The sequence below is a fragment of the Culicoides brevitarsis genome, chromosome 1 (genome assembly GCF_036172545.1).
Source record: "Culicoides brevitarsis isolate CSIRO-B50_1 chromosome 1, AGI_CSIRO_Cbre_v1, whole genome shotgun sequence".
In the NCBI taxonomy this organism is placed as follows: Eukaryota; Metazoa; Arthropoda; class Insecta; order Diptera; family Ceratopogonidae; genus Culicoides; species Culicoides brevitarsis.
The window spans coordinates 44,842,552-44,861,320 of record NC_087085.1 but is presented as its reverse complement, the minus strand read 5'-3'; the positions used below and the strand labels follow the sequence as shown (position 1 = coordinate 44,861,320).

Genomic DNA, 18,769 nt, shown 5'->3' with positions numbered 1-18,769 from the left:
TTATAGCCGAAAAAAAATTTTTTGAAAAAATTCTCGCTTAAATAAAAAAAATAAATTTATAAAATATAAAAAAATAAAAATAATTTTTAAAAAAAATTTAAATAAAAAATAAAATAAAAAATATAAAAAACATAAAAAAAATGAAATTTTCAACTTCTAAAACAAATATAAATTTTGGGAAGCATTAAAAGTTGAAACATCATTTTTTATTTATTTTTATGTTTTATTTTTTTTTTTAATTTTTTTATATTAATTTTTTTTTTTTTTTTTAATTTTTTTTTTTTTATATTTTTTTTTTTATTTTTTTTATTATTTTTTTTATATTTTTTGCTCGAATCGGTTATTATTACTCTTTAATTGAATGTGTGCTAGGTTAGCAAGAAAGTTTGTTTATTTATTGTTGGGATCACTTTTGTTCGCAATTTCGGGCAAAAAACAATAAATAAATGAATTAAAAAGGGATCTTGTTTTGTTCTTGGGTTCCTTGGTTGATTTTTAAACTTCCCCATTTGGCATAGAAAGTAGCGAAGAAAACGAAAAATTTTAATTGCGTGCATAAAACTTTTATAATTGCGTTAGAGAGATATTGCTCCCTCAGTCTCGATATTGCTCGACAAGGACGACATTTCTTGCATAAGTGTTCTATAATTAAATAAAATACAATTCCTTATACAATTAAAGTGTAATTAAAACATTGTTCCTTTGTAATTATTTTCTTTTATATTTGAACATAAGTTAATTATCATGATAAGTGTGTGTGTTGGGAGATGGAAATGTCGTTTCCGTGTCGTTTTGTCTGTCTATAAATTATTATCTCTATCTCTCGGTCTCTAAATTGTCAATTTTATGAAAAGGAAAAGTTTTTGTCGTGATGAAAGATGGGTTTTAAAGTGATTTTTCATATGAAATGGACAAGAAAAGAGTTTTTTTGTTTTTTGAAGTATAAAATTTTTTTTAATTTTTTTTTAATTTTAGTTTATTTAAAATAAATTTAAAAAATTATTAATTTTTATTTAAAATTATTTAATTTTTTTTAATTAATTAAAATAATTTAAAATTAAATTAAATTTAGAAAAAAATAAAAATAATTCTCAATAATTAAAAAAAACTTAAATGAACAAACAAAAATAATTTCTGTGCAATCTGAAACATTTTTCACAAATTGCAATCGATATATTTGCATTTTGTGCATTATTTGCATGAAAACCGCTTGCGCTTAATCGAAAATCAAACTCACTAAATCCAGTAGTATCGCATAACTCAAAACATCACTTTCCAAATAATTGACCACTTGATAATCCGATTTTAAACCCGTCAATTATAATTTTGTAATGTACGATGCAATTTGCGTCGTCGTCTCGTTGCTGCTCCTCACATTACACAAACGCACACGAGATAAACGGCAAAATTATAGACACAGCGCGATATAATTACCAAAAACGTATTAAATTGGTAATTGATTGTTTTGTGTGTGATGCGTTGTATAATTTTGCACAAAAGTTGCGAGGTAGAAATTCAAATGAATCATGGATCCTTCAATTGGGCAGTTAAAATGTTAATTAAAACATGCATGGACAATTTATCTCCGACACGGTTTTTTTTTCGCAAAATGAAAAGTAAATAAATTTTGCACAAAAACGACCAAATTACTGCCTTTGACTCTGTAAAAATGCTTTATTGTGTAATTAAAAATATTAATTCGATTAAATGTTTCCGCCCACAGATGAAAATCCGCTAAAGTTGAATCAAACGGACAACAAGGACAAGGAACCGAGCAAAGTTGTGCCCATAAAACATCCGAAAATGAAGAATTTGCGACAAGAACAGATGCGAAAACAGCAGAAAGCGAACACGAAGGAGACTGAACTCAATGGAAATGTTTTGGATCCGCAGCAGCAGCAAACGAATCAAGAAGATGCGAAGCGAACGGAAGTTACGACGAAGAAAAATGGAGATTTGGATGAAAATTTGGATAATATGGCGAAAGTTCAAAAGGAGAAACCGAGACCTTCGATGACGGATCGTAACAAATTTGCGATAGAAATGAACGAAGGAGGGGCATTTGTTCCCGAACCGTATCAATTTGTCCCGACTTTTGATGATAAGCTGTTGGAAAGGGAATATAAGGTATTTTTTTATTATTTTTAAAAATTTAATTAAATTTAAAAAAATAAAAAAAAAATAAAATAAATATAAATAAATAAAAATTTTAAAAATTAAAAAAAAAAAAAGAATAAAAAAATTTTTTGATTGAAAAAAATTTTTTAAACAAAAATAATTGAAATTAAAAATTTAAAAAAAAAAATTAATTAATTCGAAATAAATTTTTTAAATTTTTTTTATAATTAATAATTTTTTTCGAATCGGTAAAAAAAATAATAAATAAAAAAAAAATTTTAAAAATTTAATAATTATTTAAACTTAAATAATTAAAATTAAAAATTTGAAAAAAATGTAAAAAAAAATTAATTTATTCTAAATTAATTAAACTAAATAAATTAACTAATTTATTCTAAATAATTTTTTTTTCTAATTTTTAATTTTTTTCGAATCGAAACAAAAAATTTAAAAATAATAATTATTATTTAAATTTGAAAAATACAAATTAAAAAATTGAAAAAAAAAATTTAATTAATTCTAAATTTCGAATGGGAAAAAAAGTAAAAAATTAATAATTAAAAAAAAATTTTTTAAAAATAAATTAATTTTATAATTAAAATTAAAAATTTGAAAAAAAAATTTAAATTAATTTTTAATCAAAACTTTTTTATTTTATTTTTATTTTTTAAATAGCTAAAAATCCCAAACCCCCGTTTGGATGACTCCATAAACGATCAAATTGGCGACTACGAATACGGCTTACCTGACGACAGCGATTTGCCTCCCATTCCCAAAACGGCTCGTAATCGTTACGGAAACCGAAATCGCGGAGTTCGCAGCAAAAACGAAAAAATCATGATACAAGACTCGTCGATTGTCAAGAAAAACTTGAACGATCACGTAAATGGCAACATTCAACAACCAAATGGAAAATTACGTCCTGAATCGCTGTGGGATCTCGAATTGGAAAAGGAAGAATACGAAGCTTACCGATTCAAGCGACAATCGGCAGAAGAAGCTCCAAAGATGAAAACTTTCGATAATTCTGATGTCTTGCCGGCGATTGCTTCAACAGGTGTTTTACTCGCAAACTTGAATGGCAGCAAAGATTCGATCGATTACGTGTTTGTGATAAATGTGCGCGAATCGGAAAAATATCCGCCGTTGCTGTTGAAGGAAGATGTCGCGTGTGTCGAGGAAAAGATGCAAGGATTCAGATGTAAGAATTTTTTTTAACTTTTTTAAGAAAAATTTTAATAAAAATGGACTTTTAACAGCTTATGCTGATTCAGAGCTCCGAAGACTCGAACGAAAATTCTTCAAGCAGTGCCTAAGTAAGAGAATTCCTTTCCTTCAACCGCCATATCAGAGATTCCAAACAGGTAAATTTTCAATTTTTCCAAAAAAAATTATTTTAATTTTAATTTTTTGACAGAAATCGTCATCACTCGTATTCGCATCACATGCAAATGCACGGAAAATCTCGATCCAGCGAAAGAAAAATGTTCTGAACTCAATCCGGTTGGCAAACAACAATGGCCTGAATTCATGGGACGCAATTCGAACGGAGCATACAAAGGTCGCAGATAAAATTAAGTTGAATGGCGTCGCCATTTTTAGTCGAAAAACACAAAAAAAAAATATTTAAAGTGAATATACAATCTGAAAAAAAATAATTAAACGTAAAAAAAATCACAAATAGTCAAAAAAAAGCTGTGTCTGCAATACCCCAAATTCTTTCTCCCATAAACACACTTTTGTACTTCAACTTTAATTTTTGACACACAAAGAAAATTTGTAAATATAGAATAAAAATTTTCCTAATTCAGAAGAAAAATTGTTGGAAATCTGGCAGAATTTTAGTTATCTTGTTGAGAAATGTTTGAAAAAAAATAAGCTTTCTATCTGAACTTTTAATTAATATTAATTATTATTGTAAACAGAAAAAAAACAAAACTATATATTTATTGCAAAAAGTTACCAAATAAATGTAAAAATAAATCGCGTGCTATCCTTGATATGATAAAAAAAAAGAAAAACCAGAACAACTTATGATGTTAGAATAGTTGAGCAAAATTTCCATTTATATTTTAACTTTTTTGATTTTTAACGAGAAATCAATCACCTGAACTGTTACTTATTGAATGAGATTGATCCTTACTTAACTTTAGAAAAAAAACCTTCAAAAAACTTGAAAAATTGAACAAAAACTGATAATAAACAATAAAGAACTAACTACTTTTAGTAATGATGAAGACATATTTAAAAGAAAATTTTGTGTTTTTTTTTACTGAATCCCTGAATTGAATTGTAAAAAATATTTTGTAATTTTTTTTAAGAAAAAAAATTTTTTTTTTCGTAACATATGTACGTACAGAGTGTTTTCAAAAAAAAAATTAAATAATAAAAATTTCAACAATTAATAAAAAAAAAAATAAATTTTCAAAATAATTAAAAAAAAAATTGAAAAAAATAAAAAAATGATTAAAAAATAATAAGAAATTAAAAAAAATATTTTTTCCAAAATAAAAATAAATATTTTAATTTCAATTTAATTTTAAATTTTGATTTAAAATATGAAAATAATTAAGATAAAATATTAAAAATATTTTTTTTTAGAAATTCAAAAAATAATCTTTTTGAAAATTTTTTAAAATTAAAAAAAAAAATTAAAATTAATTTTCTATTAACTAAATTAATTTTTTTCCATTTTTAAAAAAATAAAAAAAAAATATTTTAAATCATTTTATTAAAAATATGAAAATAATTAAGATAAAATATTAAAAATATTTTTTTTTCGTTATTCAAAAAATAATCTTTTTGTACAAAAAAAAATTAAAGCTTAATTTGAAAATTTTTGAAAACACTCTGTATATTGCTCATAATATTGATTCGAGATATATTTGGTAAAAAATAATCAGAAAAAAAGCTAAATTTATAATTTTAGATTCACTATTTTTTGTATTTCTGAACAATCTCAACGCCTTGTTTTTTGTAATTTTTGTAATTCATTCAAATCAGTTTCGTTGTTCAAAATCAAAATTGAGCCAAAAACGAAATTTATATAATTTCAGTTTTGTATCTCCATTAATCCATCATTTGTTTCTCATCGTTATTTTCTTGAAAATTCATGTCTTGATCGATTAAAACTCCCAAAGTACTTGATATTTTCTCTGCAACGAGGAATTATAATAAATCATCATGGAAGAAGTAAAATTAAACAGGTAACAATCTAATTTAGATTAAGAATTGAGCAGCAGCATCTCTCTCTGTAATTATTTTTCATCCTTCGCTTAGCCATAGACATATTGGCAAAAGCCTCAAACTTTCAAAAAGTAAAATTAAAGAAAATCCCCTTTGTATAAAATATCTCGAAAACTTTTTCTCAAGTAATTAATTGTACTTTATCGGGATTTTTCCTTCTTACCTTCGCACATTAATCTCTACCTACGTGAATTGCTTCTGTTTCTACTCTACCCATTTTTCTCTCATTTTCACATTTTCCATGCAAGTTTCTTGTACAAGATTTTTTTTTTTTTGAATGAGGTAAGTTTTTGTATTTTTATTCTCAACTTTCCTATTTTTCGACATTTTTAATTCAACGTTTTCGTCGTTTATCGCTTCCATTGGATCGAGAATTGCTTCTGTCACGTTTTCTGTCACGAGATCTCGAACGACTTCGGGTTCTGTGATGGCGAGATCTGTCTCGACTGCGACTACGGGAGCGACGTCGTCGTCGATAACCTGATGAATGACTATCTGAACTCGAGGAACTCGATGAACTGGAGCTGTCTGTTGACGAAGAGTTGGAAGAACTGCGTCGTCTTGCCTTTTCCTTGGGCGATGGATCCTTTTTGGGAGACGGTTCGTCTTCGTCATCATCAAAAAGTTTGTATTTAGAAATGTCTCCGTCGTCATCTTCTTCCTCATCTTCCTCCTCCTCGACTTCTTCGTCCTTTTTTCGCGGCGTATCTCCATTATTGCTCCTGACTTTCTTCCGTTTTCGACCCAACTCGTCGAATTCGTCGTCAGATTCTTGTCGTTCCTTGTACTCGACTACCCCACGATCGTTGTATCCGCCGCCATAACCTGCGCAGAAAATTTTCGGATGAAAAAAGGACCTTAAAATGTATTTTTTTCGCTTAAACCTGTTCTTTCCTCCAAATCGTTATGCTTCGGTTGGTTACACATGTTGCACGTTTGTCGCCGTGCCCAATTTACGTTGCCGCATTTCGTGCAATTCCAATCTTCCGGCGAGAAAAGACCTGAAAATCAATCAAAAACCATTAAAAATCTCATCGAGACGAGAAAAATGTTAAACGCACCTCTCGAAGCTTCCGCCGCTTGTTTCCCTATCTCAATGGAACGTTTCTTTTCCTTGCTGCCGCGAAAACTTTCGCTTCGCTCGCTTTTATGTCGATGCGATCCGCCGTTCGACATCGTTTCAAGTCAAAAATTACATCAAAAATGCAGAAATCAAAACAAAAAATGGCTTTTTTACTTGCTAATTCAACTTTTGACCCAAGAAACAATCGAAACTTATCGAAAATTTGCATTAGGTCCCGAATTTATGACGTCACTTCTTCATTCTGACAAAAACAATCATCGTAAAAAATTACCGTGTGAAAAAAAACGTAAATACGCCAAAGCGAAAGATAAGAAGTTATTCAATAAATCACGAAATTGATAACTAATCAGCGACAAATATTGAGGTAGGTCAAAAACCTGCATGAAATTGCCGCCAAAAATTTGTCTGAAGGAATTTCTTTCGGGAACAATTAGTAACAATATTGATTTTTCAATATCGTATGCAATTTCATCATCATCACACGACAATTTTCCTTTCATTTCGCCTTGACACTTTTCGAGAAACGGGGAAAATTACTTTTTGCTCGATTTTTCGTGCAAAATTTCGATTTTCGGCATCGTCAAAGAACATCTGGAAGTTTCTTCAACTAATTAACCGAAAATTTTTCTTATTTTCAGCTTTTTTGAAGCAACAAATTCGGGAAAACAAGGAATTCAATGTACGGTAAGTGAGATTTTTGTTCGCAATTTTCCTTATTTCAATGTAAAATGTATGTTCCAGCTTGTTAGAGAAGACCATTAGAAAGAAATTTAAAGAAAAAAAGTAAAAAATATATAAATAAAATGTGGAATCAACCGTATCAAGGTTATCAAGGTTCGTTTAGAAAGCCCTTTTGGTTTTGTTGAGTTGATATCTTGGGTTTTTTTGTAATTTTTAACCAACTAAAAGTTAGTTTTATGAGTTTTTATTGCTATTTCTAACACATTAATCCCCTATCTAATGAGTAATAATTCCCTGTAGATGTTGATTTTTTGAATTTTTAGAGATATTTTGCATGACAAGCCAAATAACGCCTCTCTCGGGAGTCTTTTTAGTAAAAAAAACTTTATTAACAAACGAAAAACGTGAGCTTGGTTTGGATTAATTGATTTTTTTATTATTAAAAATAAATAAAAAATTTAAAAAAAATATTTAAAAAATAATATTAAAAAAAAAAAAAATAAATTTTTTAAAATTAAAAAATTTAAAAAAAATAAAAAAATAAAAATTGATTCAAAAAAAAAAAAAAAAAGAAATACTTTAAAAAAAAAAATAAAAAACTATTTAATTTCAATATAAAAAAATTAAAAATATGAAAATAATTAAAATTAAATATTTAAAATAATTTTTTTTTCGTAATTAAAAAAAATTTTTTTAATAAATTTTTTAAAATTATTTTTGCAATTTTTTTAAAATAAAAATTTAAAAAAAAAATAAATAAAAATTTAAAATAAAAAAAAAATAAAATTTTAATTAAAATAATTAAAAATATTTAAAAAAAAATTAAAATTAAAAATGTTTAAAATAATTTAAATTTTTTTTTAATTTTTTTTAAATATTTTTTAACTTTTTTAAATATATTTTTTTTAATATATTTTTAAAATATTTTTTTTAATATTTTTTTAAATATATTTTTTTAAATATATTTTTTTATTTTTGACTTTTTGGTTTTAAAAAGTTTTGGATTAATTGAAATTTTTAATTCTGAAAGAAAAAAAAAACGGAGTCAACATTTGAAAAATAATTGTTTTTGTCTGTGACCGAAATAAACAAACCATTAAAACGAGTATGATTCATAAATTACGTTCATTTTGTACAATCTGAACGAAATAGTGACGTCACACGAACGAAACTTCTCCGCATTTCTACGGTTTATTATCACTTCTCTTGTTTCATTGAAGAGCAGAACGTCATTCAAACTAAAATTTTAATAGTTTTAATTGTGAAATACTTAAAAAATCCTCCTTCGCCATGAATTCTGATCGCGAATATCTAAGTAGGTGTTGACATTAACAAATTTTTAACAAATTGCATGAAGAAAAAAAATATTTTTTTTATGATTTACTGAAATTTTTTGTTTTTTGCAGATCCAAATCAACAATATTATGGGCAACAGCCCGGATATCCGCCACAGCAACCCGGATATCCGCCTCAAGGATTTCCCCAAGGCCCCGGATACCCTCCGCAAGGCTTTCCTCAAGGCGGATATCCTCCGGGAGGTCAGCCTGGATTTCCTCAGCCAGGATTTCAACAACCCGGATTCCCAAATATGCCCGCTGGAATGGGTTTTCGTCCGCAAATGCCTCCCGTTGGCGACGATGAAGGCATGAAAGGCTTCGAATTTAATGATGAAAGTATTCGTAAAGCGTTCATTCGGAAAGTTTACTCGATTTTGATGTGTCAGCTCTTGTTGACGCTCGGATTCATCGTGACCTTCAAGTATCACGACAAAACAAATTTGTGGGTGCGACAGAATCAATGGCTGTTCTACGTGTCGTTGGCTGTTATGATCGTAACTCTCATTTCGATGGCTTGCTGCACGAATGTTCGACGCACGGCTCCGACAAATTTCATCTTTTTGGGATTATTTACGCTCGCGCAAGGATTTATGCTCGGATGCACGACAATTGTCTACAGAGGCGACGAAGTAATGTTAGCGGTTGCCATTACGGCAGTCGTTTGTTTCTCGCTGACGATTTTTGCGTTCCAAACGAAATGGGATTTCACCGTAATGGGCGGCGTTTTGTTCGTTGCTGTCATTATTTTGATGCTTTTTGGACTGGTAGCGATCTTTTTCCCCGGAAAAACGATGTCGATGGTTTATGGATGCTTCGGAGCGATTTTGTTCTCCATCTATTTGATCTATGGTAAAAAAAAAAATTTTTTTTAACGAAATTTTACTAAAAAAAATGTTTTTTAGACACTCAACTCATGATGGGAGGCAAACACAAGTACTCGATCAGTCCTGAAGAATACATTTTCGCCGCATTGAATCTCTATTTGGATATTGTCAACATCTTTATCTACATTTTAACCATCATTGGAGCATCACGCGATTAAATTTTAGTCTGAAAAGTATAATTTTACATCCTTATTAAAAAATAATCAAGCAAAAAAATCAATAGAAGCATAAAACAACTGATACAATTGAAGAAATGTGTCTTACGAAAGTATTCACCCGCAAAATAACAGACAATATACACTCCAATGACCTCTTTTTCAGAGTTCAATATGGAAAAAAAAATTAAAATCAAAGAATTTCGGAAAAGCTTCGTCCAAAAATGTCTGTAATTTTAATGTTTTAAAGAATTTTTGCTTAGATCTTAAAAATATTTGTTATTCTCTCATTGTTTTTTCTCGCTGCAACTTCAAGTGAGCTGTAAATGTTTAAAAAAATATTAAGATTAATCGAATATTAATATTAAATAAAAAAAATCACGAATATATATAAAAATAAAATATTACACTCCTATATTTATTACCTACTAAAAATAAAAATAATATTAATAAAAAAATAAAATAAATAAAAAATAGAACAGATTTTTTTCTCAAGGAATTTGGAGAATTTATGAATGTAGAATTTTCTATACGCGATAGATGGTATTAAATATATTAAAATATTATTATTATTATATCTTTTAAGAATTATAATACATTGGAAAATTGTGTAAATAAATGTATTTTTAACACAAAATTGTTGATTTTTTTATTTAAAAAAAAAAAATATGGAGGCTCGATTTTTTATATTTTTTTTTTTATATTTTTTTTTTATTTTTTTTCAAAATAAATCAAATTTTTTTGAAAATTTTTTTATTTTTTTTAATATTTTTTTTAAATATTTTTTTAATATTTTTTTTTAAATATTTTTTTTTAATATTTTTATAATATTTTTTTTAATTATTTTTTTAATATTTTTTTTAATAATATTTTATAAAATGAGTTTAATTGAAACATATTTCCGAACACACCCCAAATTTGTCTAAATATTAAAAACAATAACAAAAACACATTTTAAATTTTTTTTATCATTTTCGAAGATTTTTTGTTAAATTTTTAACAAAATTAAATAAATTTCGAAATTTTCTGAAATTTAATTCAATTCAAAAATGGAAAACGCACAAAATATCACAATAAAAATAAATGCCGGCGACGATTCTTTCGAAAAATCGATTCCTCAGCAAGAAAATAAGTCACTTCCGAGCCTCATCAGTAGTTTGCAAGAAGCAATGAAGACAACAAATGATTTGCTGACAAAAGTTATCGATAGTCAAGTTAAGAGTAATAACGGAGGTGAGTCAATTTCTTATAAAAATCGATTATTTTCAATAAATTTCTTCATAATTATATTTTTTAGATAAGAAAAATGCGGAAAAAAATGACTCAATGAACACAGATGAGGATGAAAACGAAGAACAAGACGGTTCAGAAGACGATGAATCAGATCGTAAAAAGCAAAAGTTGGAAAAAGATACGTGATTTATGAATAAAAGTTTATTTTGAGTAAAAAATGTTTTTAATTTTATGAAGTTTTAGATATACTTTTAACCTAAATTTCAGAAACTTATCAAAGATATAACTTTTTATAACAATATAAAATTTTAAAATGTAAAAAATTATTTTTTTCGACAAAATTAAGAAAAATATCGAGATCAAACGAGTTCGAAAAAAATTTAAATGAAAAGATTTAAAAAAATTTTAATAAAAAAAAAAATATTAAAAGAAATAAAAAATTTAAAAAAAAATATAAAAAAAATATTAAAAAAAGTATTAATCATTTTTTTCAACTTCTAAAATCATTTTTAAATTTAAAAAAATAATAAAAAAAAATCTATAAAGAATGAAAAAATTATTTTTTTTTTCGAGAAAAACCTATGGCACGTCATAACTAAAATTTTTCTCCATGAAACATATGCTCTGATACGAGCCGTTTTCTCAAACACCGATCGAATCCACATTTTTGAATGAAAATACATTATAAAAATAAAAATTTTTAAAAAATATTAATTTTTTTTAACAAATAAAACAACAAAAATTATTATTTTTCCATATTTTTATTATTAATATTATTGTAGCTTTTCGATATACGTTTTTATTTCATTATTTTTTGTTTTGTTAATTTAATTAATAATATATATGAATTATTATTTTAAAAAATTGTAATAATAATAATTAATAAAAAAAAGACATTTTCAATCGTTTTTCCAATATTTTTTTGATATTTTTCTATAAATACAATATAATAATAAAAAATTATTAACGAGTGTAAGGCAGTGTATTTTTTCCATATTCTTCTGTATGTATAATTTTTTTATTTTTATTTTTTACTGTTAATCAATGTTTGTATTCATAATTTTTATATTAAATGTATCAAAGTACTTTACAATTTATTTTATTTTTTTACAAACTAAGACTTTTTTTTTAAATTTTTTATAACATAATGTGCCTGTTTTTGTATCATTACACAGCTAAATATAATTTTTTTTAAATTTTGTTCTTTTTTATCCCTTAATAATTTTTCTGAACATAATAATAATGATAATATTTTAAATAATATAACAACAAGCACCTCGCTTATGATATTTTTTTTTATTTTAGTTCACTTTCTTTATAAAGGCATGAAAAAAAGGAAAGTGATTTTAATTCGAATCGGAAAAAATAGATTTTAACAAAGACAGAAAAAAAATCTTATTGAACTAAATTGTCTCTCTCTCTTAACAAAGTGATTGTTTTAATGTAATAATAATAATATATAAGATGTAGTTTTTTATCCCACATTTTTTTTATCCTTTTTACTATCGATGTTATATTTATTTATTATATAATTTTTTTTTTGTAGTAAACTAATATCACAGCTCATCCTGACACTTCAGGCAGTTTTTTGGCCTTTACGGATAATTTTTTGTCGTGTTTTGTCGTAATTATAATAGGAAGTGCGTGAGAGAAAAGAAGATGCTGAGGAACAAAACACGAAGATTTTCACTAAAAGGCCCTTACATCTAATAGTTTATAAGATTAATTTAGTTTTTTTTTTTTGTTTTAGATAATTATGCGACTAACGACTTAAATGTAATGTTTATGTCTTGTTATCAGTTTTATGATATATATTGGTATTTTGTTTGAGAATTTTATGCACAACGACTACTGAAGCGAGGTCAATCCTGTTGCGCTGCCGAAATATGACGAGGTTCCTAACGTTGATGAGACATCTTGATAACTGAACTGTTAATGAAATTTAAAAAAAATTATTAAAATCGATTTTTTAAGTAAAAAAAAAAATTATAAAAAAAATAAAAATTTGTCCCAATGCAAAATTTAAAATTTTGTCCCAATGCAAAATCTAAAACTTTGCCCCAATGCAAAATATGAAAAACTTACTTGAGAGAAATGAGGTTCTTCCTGAATCGATGACAAATGTTGTCCAACTTTCTCATCGGGCGGCGTAAGTTCGACAGATTCTCCCGTAAATTCCGTGTCAAAGTATCTCGTGTCAGTTTCCGACTCAACTTGCGGCTTAAAAGGCGGCGTAATTCGTCGATGAACCAAATCATTCCAATTGATGCTCGCGAAAAACGGATGTTGTTGAATTTCCTTGTAATCATCGGGACCTCCGCCCAATCTTTTTTCCGGTTGTTTAATCAGCAATCCGCTCAAAAGACTTCGCGCTTCGAAAGAAATGCTTCGCGGAAATTTGACTTCTTCCAACAAAATGAGCGTAAAGAGCACATCATGATCCCGATTGAAGAACGGAAGACGACCACACAACATTTCGTACATAACGACGCCCGTTCCCCACCAATCTACAGCTCTTCCGTAATCGTTATCTTCCAAAACTTCGGGCGCTAAATATTCGGGAGTTCCGCAAAAAGTTTTCGTTGTTCGCCCGTACGTGATGTCTTCCTTGCAAAGTCCGAAATCGGCAATTTTTATGTGCCCGTCTTTGTCGAGCAGCAAATTCTCGAGCTTCAAGTCGCGATAAATGACATTTTGGCAGTGAAGGTATCCCAAAGCGGAGATAATTTCGGCTCCGTAGAAGCGGGTGCGTTCTTCGGTAAAGACGCGATCGCGCGATAGGTGAAAGAAGAGTTCGCCGCCGTTGACGTATTGCATGACGAAGCACAGGCGATCGGCTGTTTGAAATGCATATTTCATGGACTGAAAAAAAAGGAGAAAAAAATTAATTTAATTTTTAGTTTTTTCATAATTTTTCAGAATTTTTCTTCAATGAGGTTTAAAATTTTTTAAAAAAAATTAATTTTTTTTTTTTTTTTTTTTTTTTGAAAATTTTTTTTTAATTTTTAAAAATTTTTAAAAAATTAATTTAATTTTTTTTTAATTAAAATTTTTTTTAAAAATAATTTTTAGAAAATTTTTCTTCAAATAAATAAAATTTTTAAAAATCTTTAATTTTTTTTAATTTCTTAAAAAAATTAGTAAATTTCAAGAAAAAAAAATTTAAAAAAATTTTTATAAATTTAATTTTTTCTATATAATTTTTAATTTTTTAGAATTTTCAAAAAAATTGAAATATTTATTTTTTTAATTTTAAGAATTGTATAAAAATATTTTCAAAAAAAAAGGAAAAAAATAAAAAAAAAGAAATTTTAATAAATTTAAAAACTGAAAAATAATTTGATAAAAATTAACAGATAAAAAAAATTAAAAAAAAACTAATAAAAAATAATTTTTTTTTTAAATTAAAAAAATTTAAAAAAAATTGACGTTTAAAAAATTTAAACAAAATTTAATTTTTATGATAATTTTTTTTTTTAATTTTTTTTCAATAAAGTTTTAAAATTTCATAAATAAAATTTTTAACTTTTTTTAAATTTTTACTAAATAAAAATTTTCAAAAAAAAAAGAATTTTAAAAAGTAAAAAAAGAAATTCAAAAAAATGTCTATAAAAATAATTTTTTTTTTAAAAATTTTTCTCAAAAAAAAAAAAAATTTTAATATTAAAAATTTTAAGAATTAAATAAAAATTTTCAAAAAAAAATTGAATTAAAAAAATTTAAATTAAGAAATTTTCAAAAAATCGACTTACAATCAAAAAAGGATGATTATTCCGTTGCAAAACCCGTTTCTCCGCCATCGTATGTGCGACTTCATCCTTCTGAATAATGACATCTTTCTTCAAAATCTTGATCGCATACAACGTTGACGTCGTTTTCTCGCGACACAAAATAACCTTGCCAAACGTGCCTTTTCCCAAAACTTTTAAAAACTCAAAATTCTCCAAAGTAACTTTTTTCCTTCCGCTAATTTTGCCCGTTGACGTTCCCAAAACGCTAAATTTCTCCGTAAGCAACTCGTCTTCCGCAATACTTGCCATTTCGACGTCGTTCATATCTTCTTCCGTCATGTGATTCATTCCTTGAGCATTTTGCAGACCCGATTGATCCGCTTCCGTGAGTTTATTCGAGACATTGCGAATTGCCTCGACCCATCCGAGACGTTCTTTCTCGCTTTCGACATGGAACATCCGTTCGATAACTGTGGTCCATTGCAGCCCGCGAATTATGAAGGTATACGGTTTTGGTCTATCCATCGACATTATTTGGCAATCTTTGACGGTAAAATTATTTGTCGGCTAAAAAAAATTTTTTTTTAATAAAATTCTATGAAAAAATTCGAAAAAAATTACCTCTGCTTGCATCGACGCAGCTGGCTGTGTTTTGTAACCGATGAGACACCCATCGGATTTGAGGATAAAGTAACGAGCTCGCCAATTCTTGATATGTTCGCCGCGTTTGTACAACCAACCCTCTTTAACGACAACTGATGGCTGACTTGTTTCCGGCATCGTGAAGATTTCAGGTGAAGACATTTTCGTTTATTTTCTTATTTTTTTTACAATTTTCGTTTTTTTCAGTATTTTTTTTTTATTTTATAGACAACTCTCACTCATTATAGTAAATTTTTCGAATTTTTGTTAATTATTTTTTTCTTTATTTCTACACAAGAATCCCAAAGTTGTTGATCTGAAAGAAGAAAGATAAAAAAATAATTAGAATTTTGTCTCACAGTCGGGTGTCAAGACATTCAATTTATAAATAGCCCAATGTTTAGTCTGTACAAAATTATTTTTATTTATATAAAGAAAGTGTTTATTAATAAAATTATAATAAACTAGAAGAACTTTGATGCGACCTTAATATTAAACACTAAAAGTCTTGAAGCTTTCATCACTTCATCGAACTAATTTTCACATAAAAAACGAGAAAAAAATGTTTCATTCATAGACGAACGACGAAAGGAAAGAGGAGAGCGAGAAATATTTCACGAAAAATTTTTATGAATGAATATTTATGTATTAATATTATAATAAAATGCGATAAGATAGACATTTTATTTAATTTTTTACGTAATTAATTGCAGTCGCACACACTCACATCACAAACACTTTCGTCGAAATAAACAAAAATATTTTTCGGGTGCTCTTATCACAAATGCTCGAAACTTTGTGTCGTTTCAAATATTGAATTCATAATTTTTTTTTGGAAATATGTTTATTTATATCGGTACAGAGTGTTTAATTAATATAATTATTATTTTTTAATTAAAAAAAAAATTCTTTAATAAAATAAAATTAAATAAAAATTATTTAAAAAAAATTATTTTAAGTTTTCCTTAAAAAATTATTTTTTTTAACATTTTAAAATTTTTTTATAAATTTTAAAAAATTTTTTAATTTTTAATTATTAATTTTTTTAATTTTAAAAAATAAAATTAATTTTAATGTTAAAATTAGAATAAAGGAAAATTTTAAAAACCTATTTTTTATATTAGAAATAAAAAAATTAATAAAAAATTATTAAAAAAAAAAATAAAAAAAAATTTTTAAAAAAAATTTAAATGAAATATTTTAAAATTATTTTTTATATTTTTTTTAATTTAAAAAATTAATATTTTAAAAAATTTGTAAATAAAAATTATTTTAAAATGTTTAAAAAAAATAATTTTTTAAGGAAAATTTTAAAAATTAAATTTTATTTTTCTGAAATATTTTAAATTTTTTTTAATTAAAAAAATATTTTTTCAATAAAAATTAATTTAAATTTAAAATTACTTTATTTACAATTATTTTTTAAAAATAAATTTTGAAAAATTATTTAAAAAAACAATAAAAATTTTTTAAAATGTTCAAAAAAATTAATTTTTAAGGAAAATTTTTATAATTTTAAATATTTAGAAAAAAATATTTTTTTAATTTTAATTTAAAAAAAAATTATTTTAAATTTAATTTTAAAAAATTTGTAAATAAATTAATAATTATTTAATAAATTTTAAAAAACACTCTGTGAGTTCACAAAAAAAATGTTCAACTCGAATTTCATGAGAAATGAGTCATTTGCGTGTGTTTCGTTTTATTATTGTATTTATATTGGCTACTACCACTCTTTTTGGTCTTTGTTATTTACCATGAGTTATTAAGGCAAAATAAACATGTTATTGCCACACTTTTTCGTATGACGCATTCCGAAATGACGACAATAATCGAAAATTAATTAACAAAAATTAATTAAATAAAATTTTTTCTCCCATTTTTTCGATCATCGAAGCATCTCGTCTATTTTTTCTCGCATAAAATCTTACAACATTGTTATTCTTCTTCATCTTTCGTAAATAAAAATCTACGAGACAGAGAGAACATCATCGACTATACAAACAACAACACATACACACACTTTACAAATAAATATTATTATATAGAATCATTATATTTTTTTTTTCTTCGTCTTCTTTTCTGATATCGTCGTCGTCGTCGTTGTCCGTGTCGACGACTACTCGACGAATCTTTTGCAAAAACATGTATGACGTAGACAAATAGATGGTTTTGAATATACAAAACATGTTATGAAATCACCATTTTTCCTGTTAATAACGCACTAATTGTGTCTTTTTCCGCGTTTTTCTGAGCTTTTTGCGGCACTTTTGCACGGACTTTTGGCGATTTTCAGTCACAAACTTATTTTTTGATCACTCGGATGCCGTGAGAGACGGAAAAAACAATATTTATTTTTATCACCACATTTTATATTCTTCATACGCAATTTATTATTTCGAAGGAAAATTAAAACCAACCTTTATTTCCGTGTTTGCGAACGCAGAAAAGTACAAAATTTTAATTGTTTCTGATAAACACACAGGTTCTTGTTACAATTTCACTGTTTTAACACGTAAATTGTAGAGTTTTTGTATTTTTTAAGTATAAATAATATTTATTTCTCTTATTGTTATTTTCACTTGAGGCTCTTTTGTATTGAAAATGTGCTTTGGGTCGAGTTTTTGTATAAATGTTCAAATATAACTTTGATATACGTTAATGTTATACATTTTTTAACATATATATTTTGAACATTTTATGAAAATTTTAAATTTTTGTTATTTGCATGTATTAAATTGGTAAAAATAATTATATTTGTTTATTAAATAATGTTGTAAATTAATGAAATTTTAATTAAAAATAAAAATTCTTATGATAAATGTAACATTTGTATAAAAATAAATTATTTTTTGTACAGTTAACATTGTAATAATTAAAATTTTAAGAATTATATATGAAGTTAAGGATCATTTTATAAAAAAATAATAATTGTGATTTTATAATATCTTATAAAATTATACAAAAATATTAATTTATATCATATATATTATACATTTGAATACATATAATATTAAAAATAATAATTTTTTTAACAATTAATATTGTAAATGAATAATATTTTAATAAAAAGTATAAAAAAAATCAAAAATGTATAATATATATATGTTGATTTGTACGAAATGAACTTATTTTTCACAATTATTAAATATTTTAAATATCTTTGTGTTTGAATTGTAAACAAAATTTATGAAATTAAGTTTAAAATGAATTTAATGTTAAAATTATATAAAATTAATATTAATAATAATAATAATTTTAAAACTTTATTAATAATTTTTTATGATATATTTACAAACAAAAATATTATTAAAAATATTAAAAATAATAAATATTTTTAACAATTAAATAATATTAAAAATTTAAAAATGTATGATATCATATATGTTGAATTGTATAAAATTAAATTTATTTTATTTAAAAATATATTTGTGTTAAAATTATATTAATTAAGTTTAATTATATTATAAAATTTTTAAAATAATAAATTAAAAATTATACAAAAATAAAAATTTGTATCATTCAAAAAATTCAAATATTAAAAATATATTTAATAATGTTAAATTTTTGTATGAAATAAATAAAATTTTAATTAAATTAATACAAAATTTAATAAAATATATACAAAAAATTAACTTTTTAATATAAAATTTATATT

General features: G+C 25.1%; 5 protein-coding genes across 8 annotated transcripts in view; 3 read left to right on the top strand and 2 right to left on the bottom strand.

Moving 5' to 3' along the window:
* LOC134838138 (uncharacterized) overlaps positions 1–3,949 on the top strand; it is a 103,359-nt gene extending 99,410 nt beyond the window's left edge. The window contains exons 8-11 of the mRNA XM_063853608.1: positions 1,724–2,127; positions 2,794–3,319; positions 3,378–3,482; positions 3,536–3,949. Coding sequence (XP_063709678.1) covers positions 1,724–2,127; positions 2,794–3,319; positions 3,378–3,482; positions 3,536–3,690 — 1,190 coding nt within the window. The 3' untranslated portion in view covers positions 3,691–3,949. The remainder of the gene's footprint in view (positions 1–1,723; positions 2,128–2,793; positions 3,320–3,377; positions 3,483–3,535) is intronic.
* Positions 3,950–5,652: 1,703 nt separating this feature from the next.
* Positions 5,653–6,601, bottom strand: LOC134838255 (zinc finger Ran-binding domain-containing protein 2-like). The gene is made up of 3 exons (XM_063853746.1): positions 6,426–6,601; positions 6,249–6,365; positions 5,653–6,189 (listed from the first exon to the last, which is right to left on the bottom strand). The coding sequence occupies exons 1-3, from the start codon at positions 6,538–6,540 to the stop codon at positions 5,699–5,701; spliced, it is 723 nt and encodes a 240-aa protein (XP_063709816.1). The 5' UTR covers positions 6,541–6,601; the 3' UTR covers positions 5,653–5,698.
* A 69-nt stretch (positions 6,602–6,670) lies between these two features.
* Positions 6,671–10,082, top strand: LOC134828142 (protein lifeguard 1-like). 4 transcript variants are annotated; one of them, XM_063841126.1, is made up of 5 exons: positions 6,671–6,812; positions 7,087–7,127; positions 7,190–7,282; positions 8,536–9,315; positions 9,369–10,082. In XM_063841126.1, the coding sequence occupies exons 3-5, from the start codon at positions 7,252–7,254 to the stop codon at positions 9,506–9,508; spliced, it is 951 nt and encodes a 316-aa protein (XP_063697196.1). In that variant the 5' UTR covers positions 6,671–6,812; positions 7,087–7,127; positions 7,190–7,251; the 3' UTR covers positions 9,509–10,082. The 4 variants fall into 4 exon arrangements, with proteins under 4 accessions (XP_063697196.1, XP_063697195.1, XP_063697198.1 ...); XM_063841125.1 differs by having other exon boundaries at positions 7,087–7,132; XM_063841128.1 differs by lacking the exon at positions 7,190–7,282 and having other exon boundaries at positions 7,087–7,132; positions 9,369–10,081.
* Positions 10,083–10,433: 351 nt separating this feature from the next.
* Positions 10,434–10,989, top strand: LOC134827318 (uncharacterized). The gene is made up of 2 exons (XM_063839916.1): positions 10,434–10,738; positions 10,803–10,989. Exons 1-2 carry the CDS (start codon positions 10,555–10,557, stop codon positions 10,922–10,924), a joined length of 306 nt encoding a protein of 101 aa, XP_063695986.1. The 5' UTR covers positions 10,434–10,554; the 3' UTR covers positions 10,925–10,989.
* A 790-nt stretch (positions 10,990–11,779) lies between these two features.
* Positions 11,780–17,680, bottom strand: LOC134830839 (RAC serine/threonine-protein kinase-like). The gene is made up of 5 exons (XM_063844434.1): positions 17,532–17,680; positions 15,091–15,427; positions 14,491–15,036; positions 12,824–13,600; positions 11,780–12,667 (listed from the first exon to the last, which is right to left on the bottom strand). Exons 2-5 carry the CDS (start codon positions 15,271–15,273, stop codon positions 12,587–12,589), a joined length of 1,587 nt encoding a protein of 528 aa, XP_063700504.1. The 5' UTR covers positions 15,274–15,427; positions 17,532–17,680; the 3' UTR covers positions 11,780–12,586.
* Positions 17,681–18,769: the final 1,089 nt, after the last annotated feature.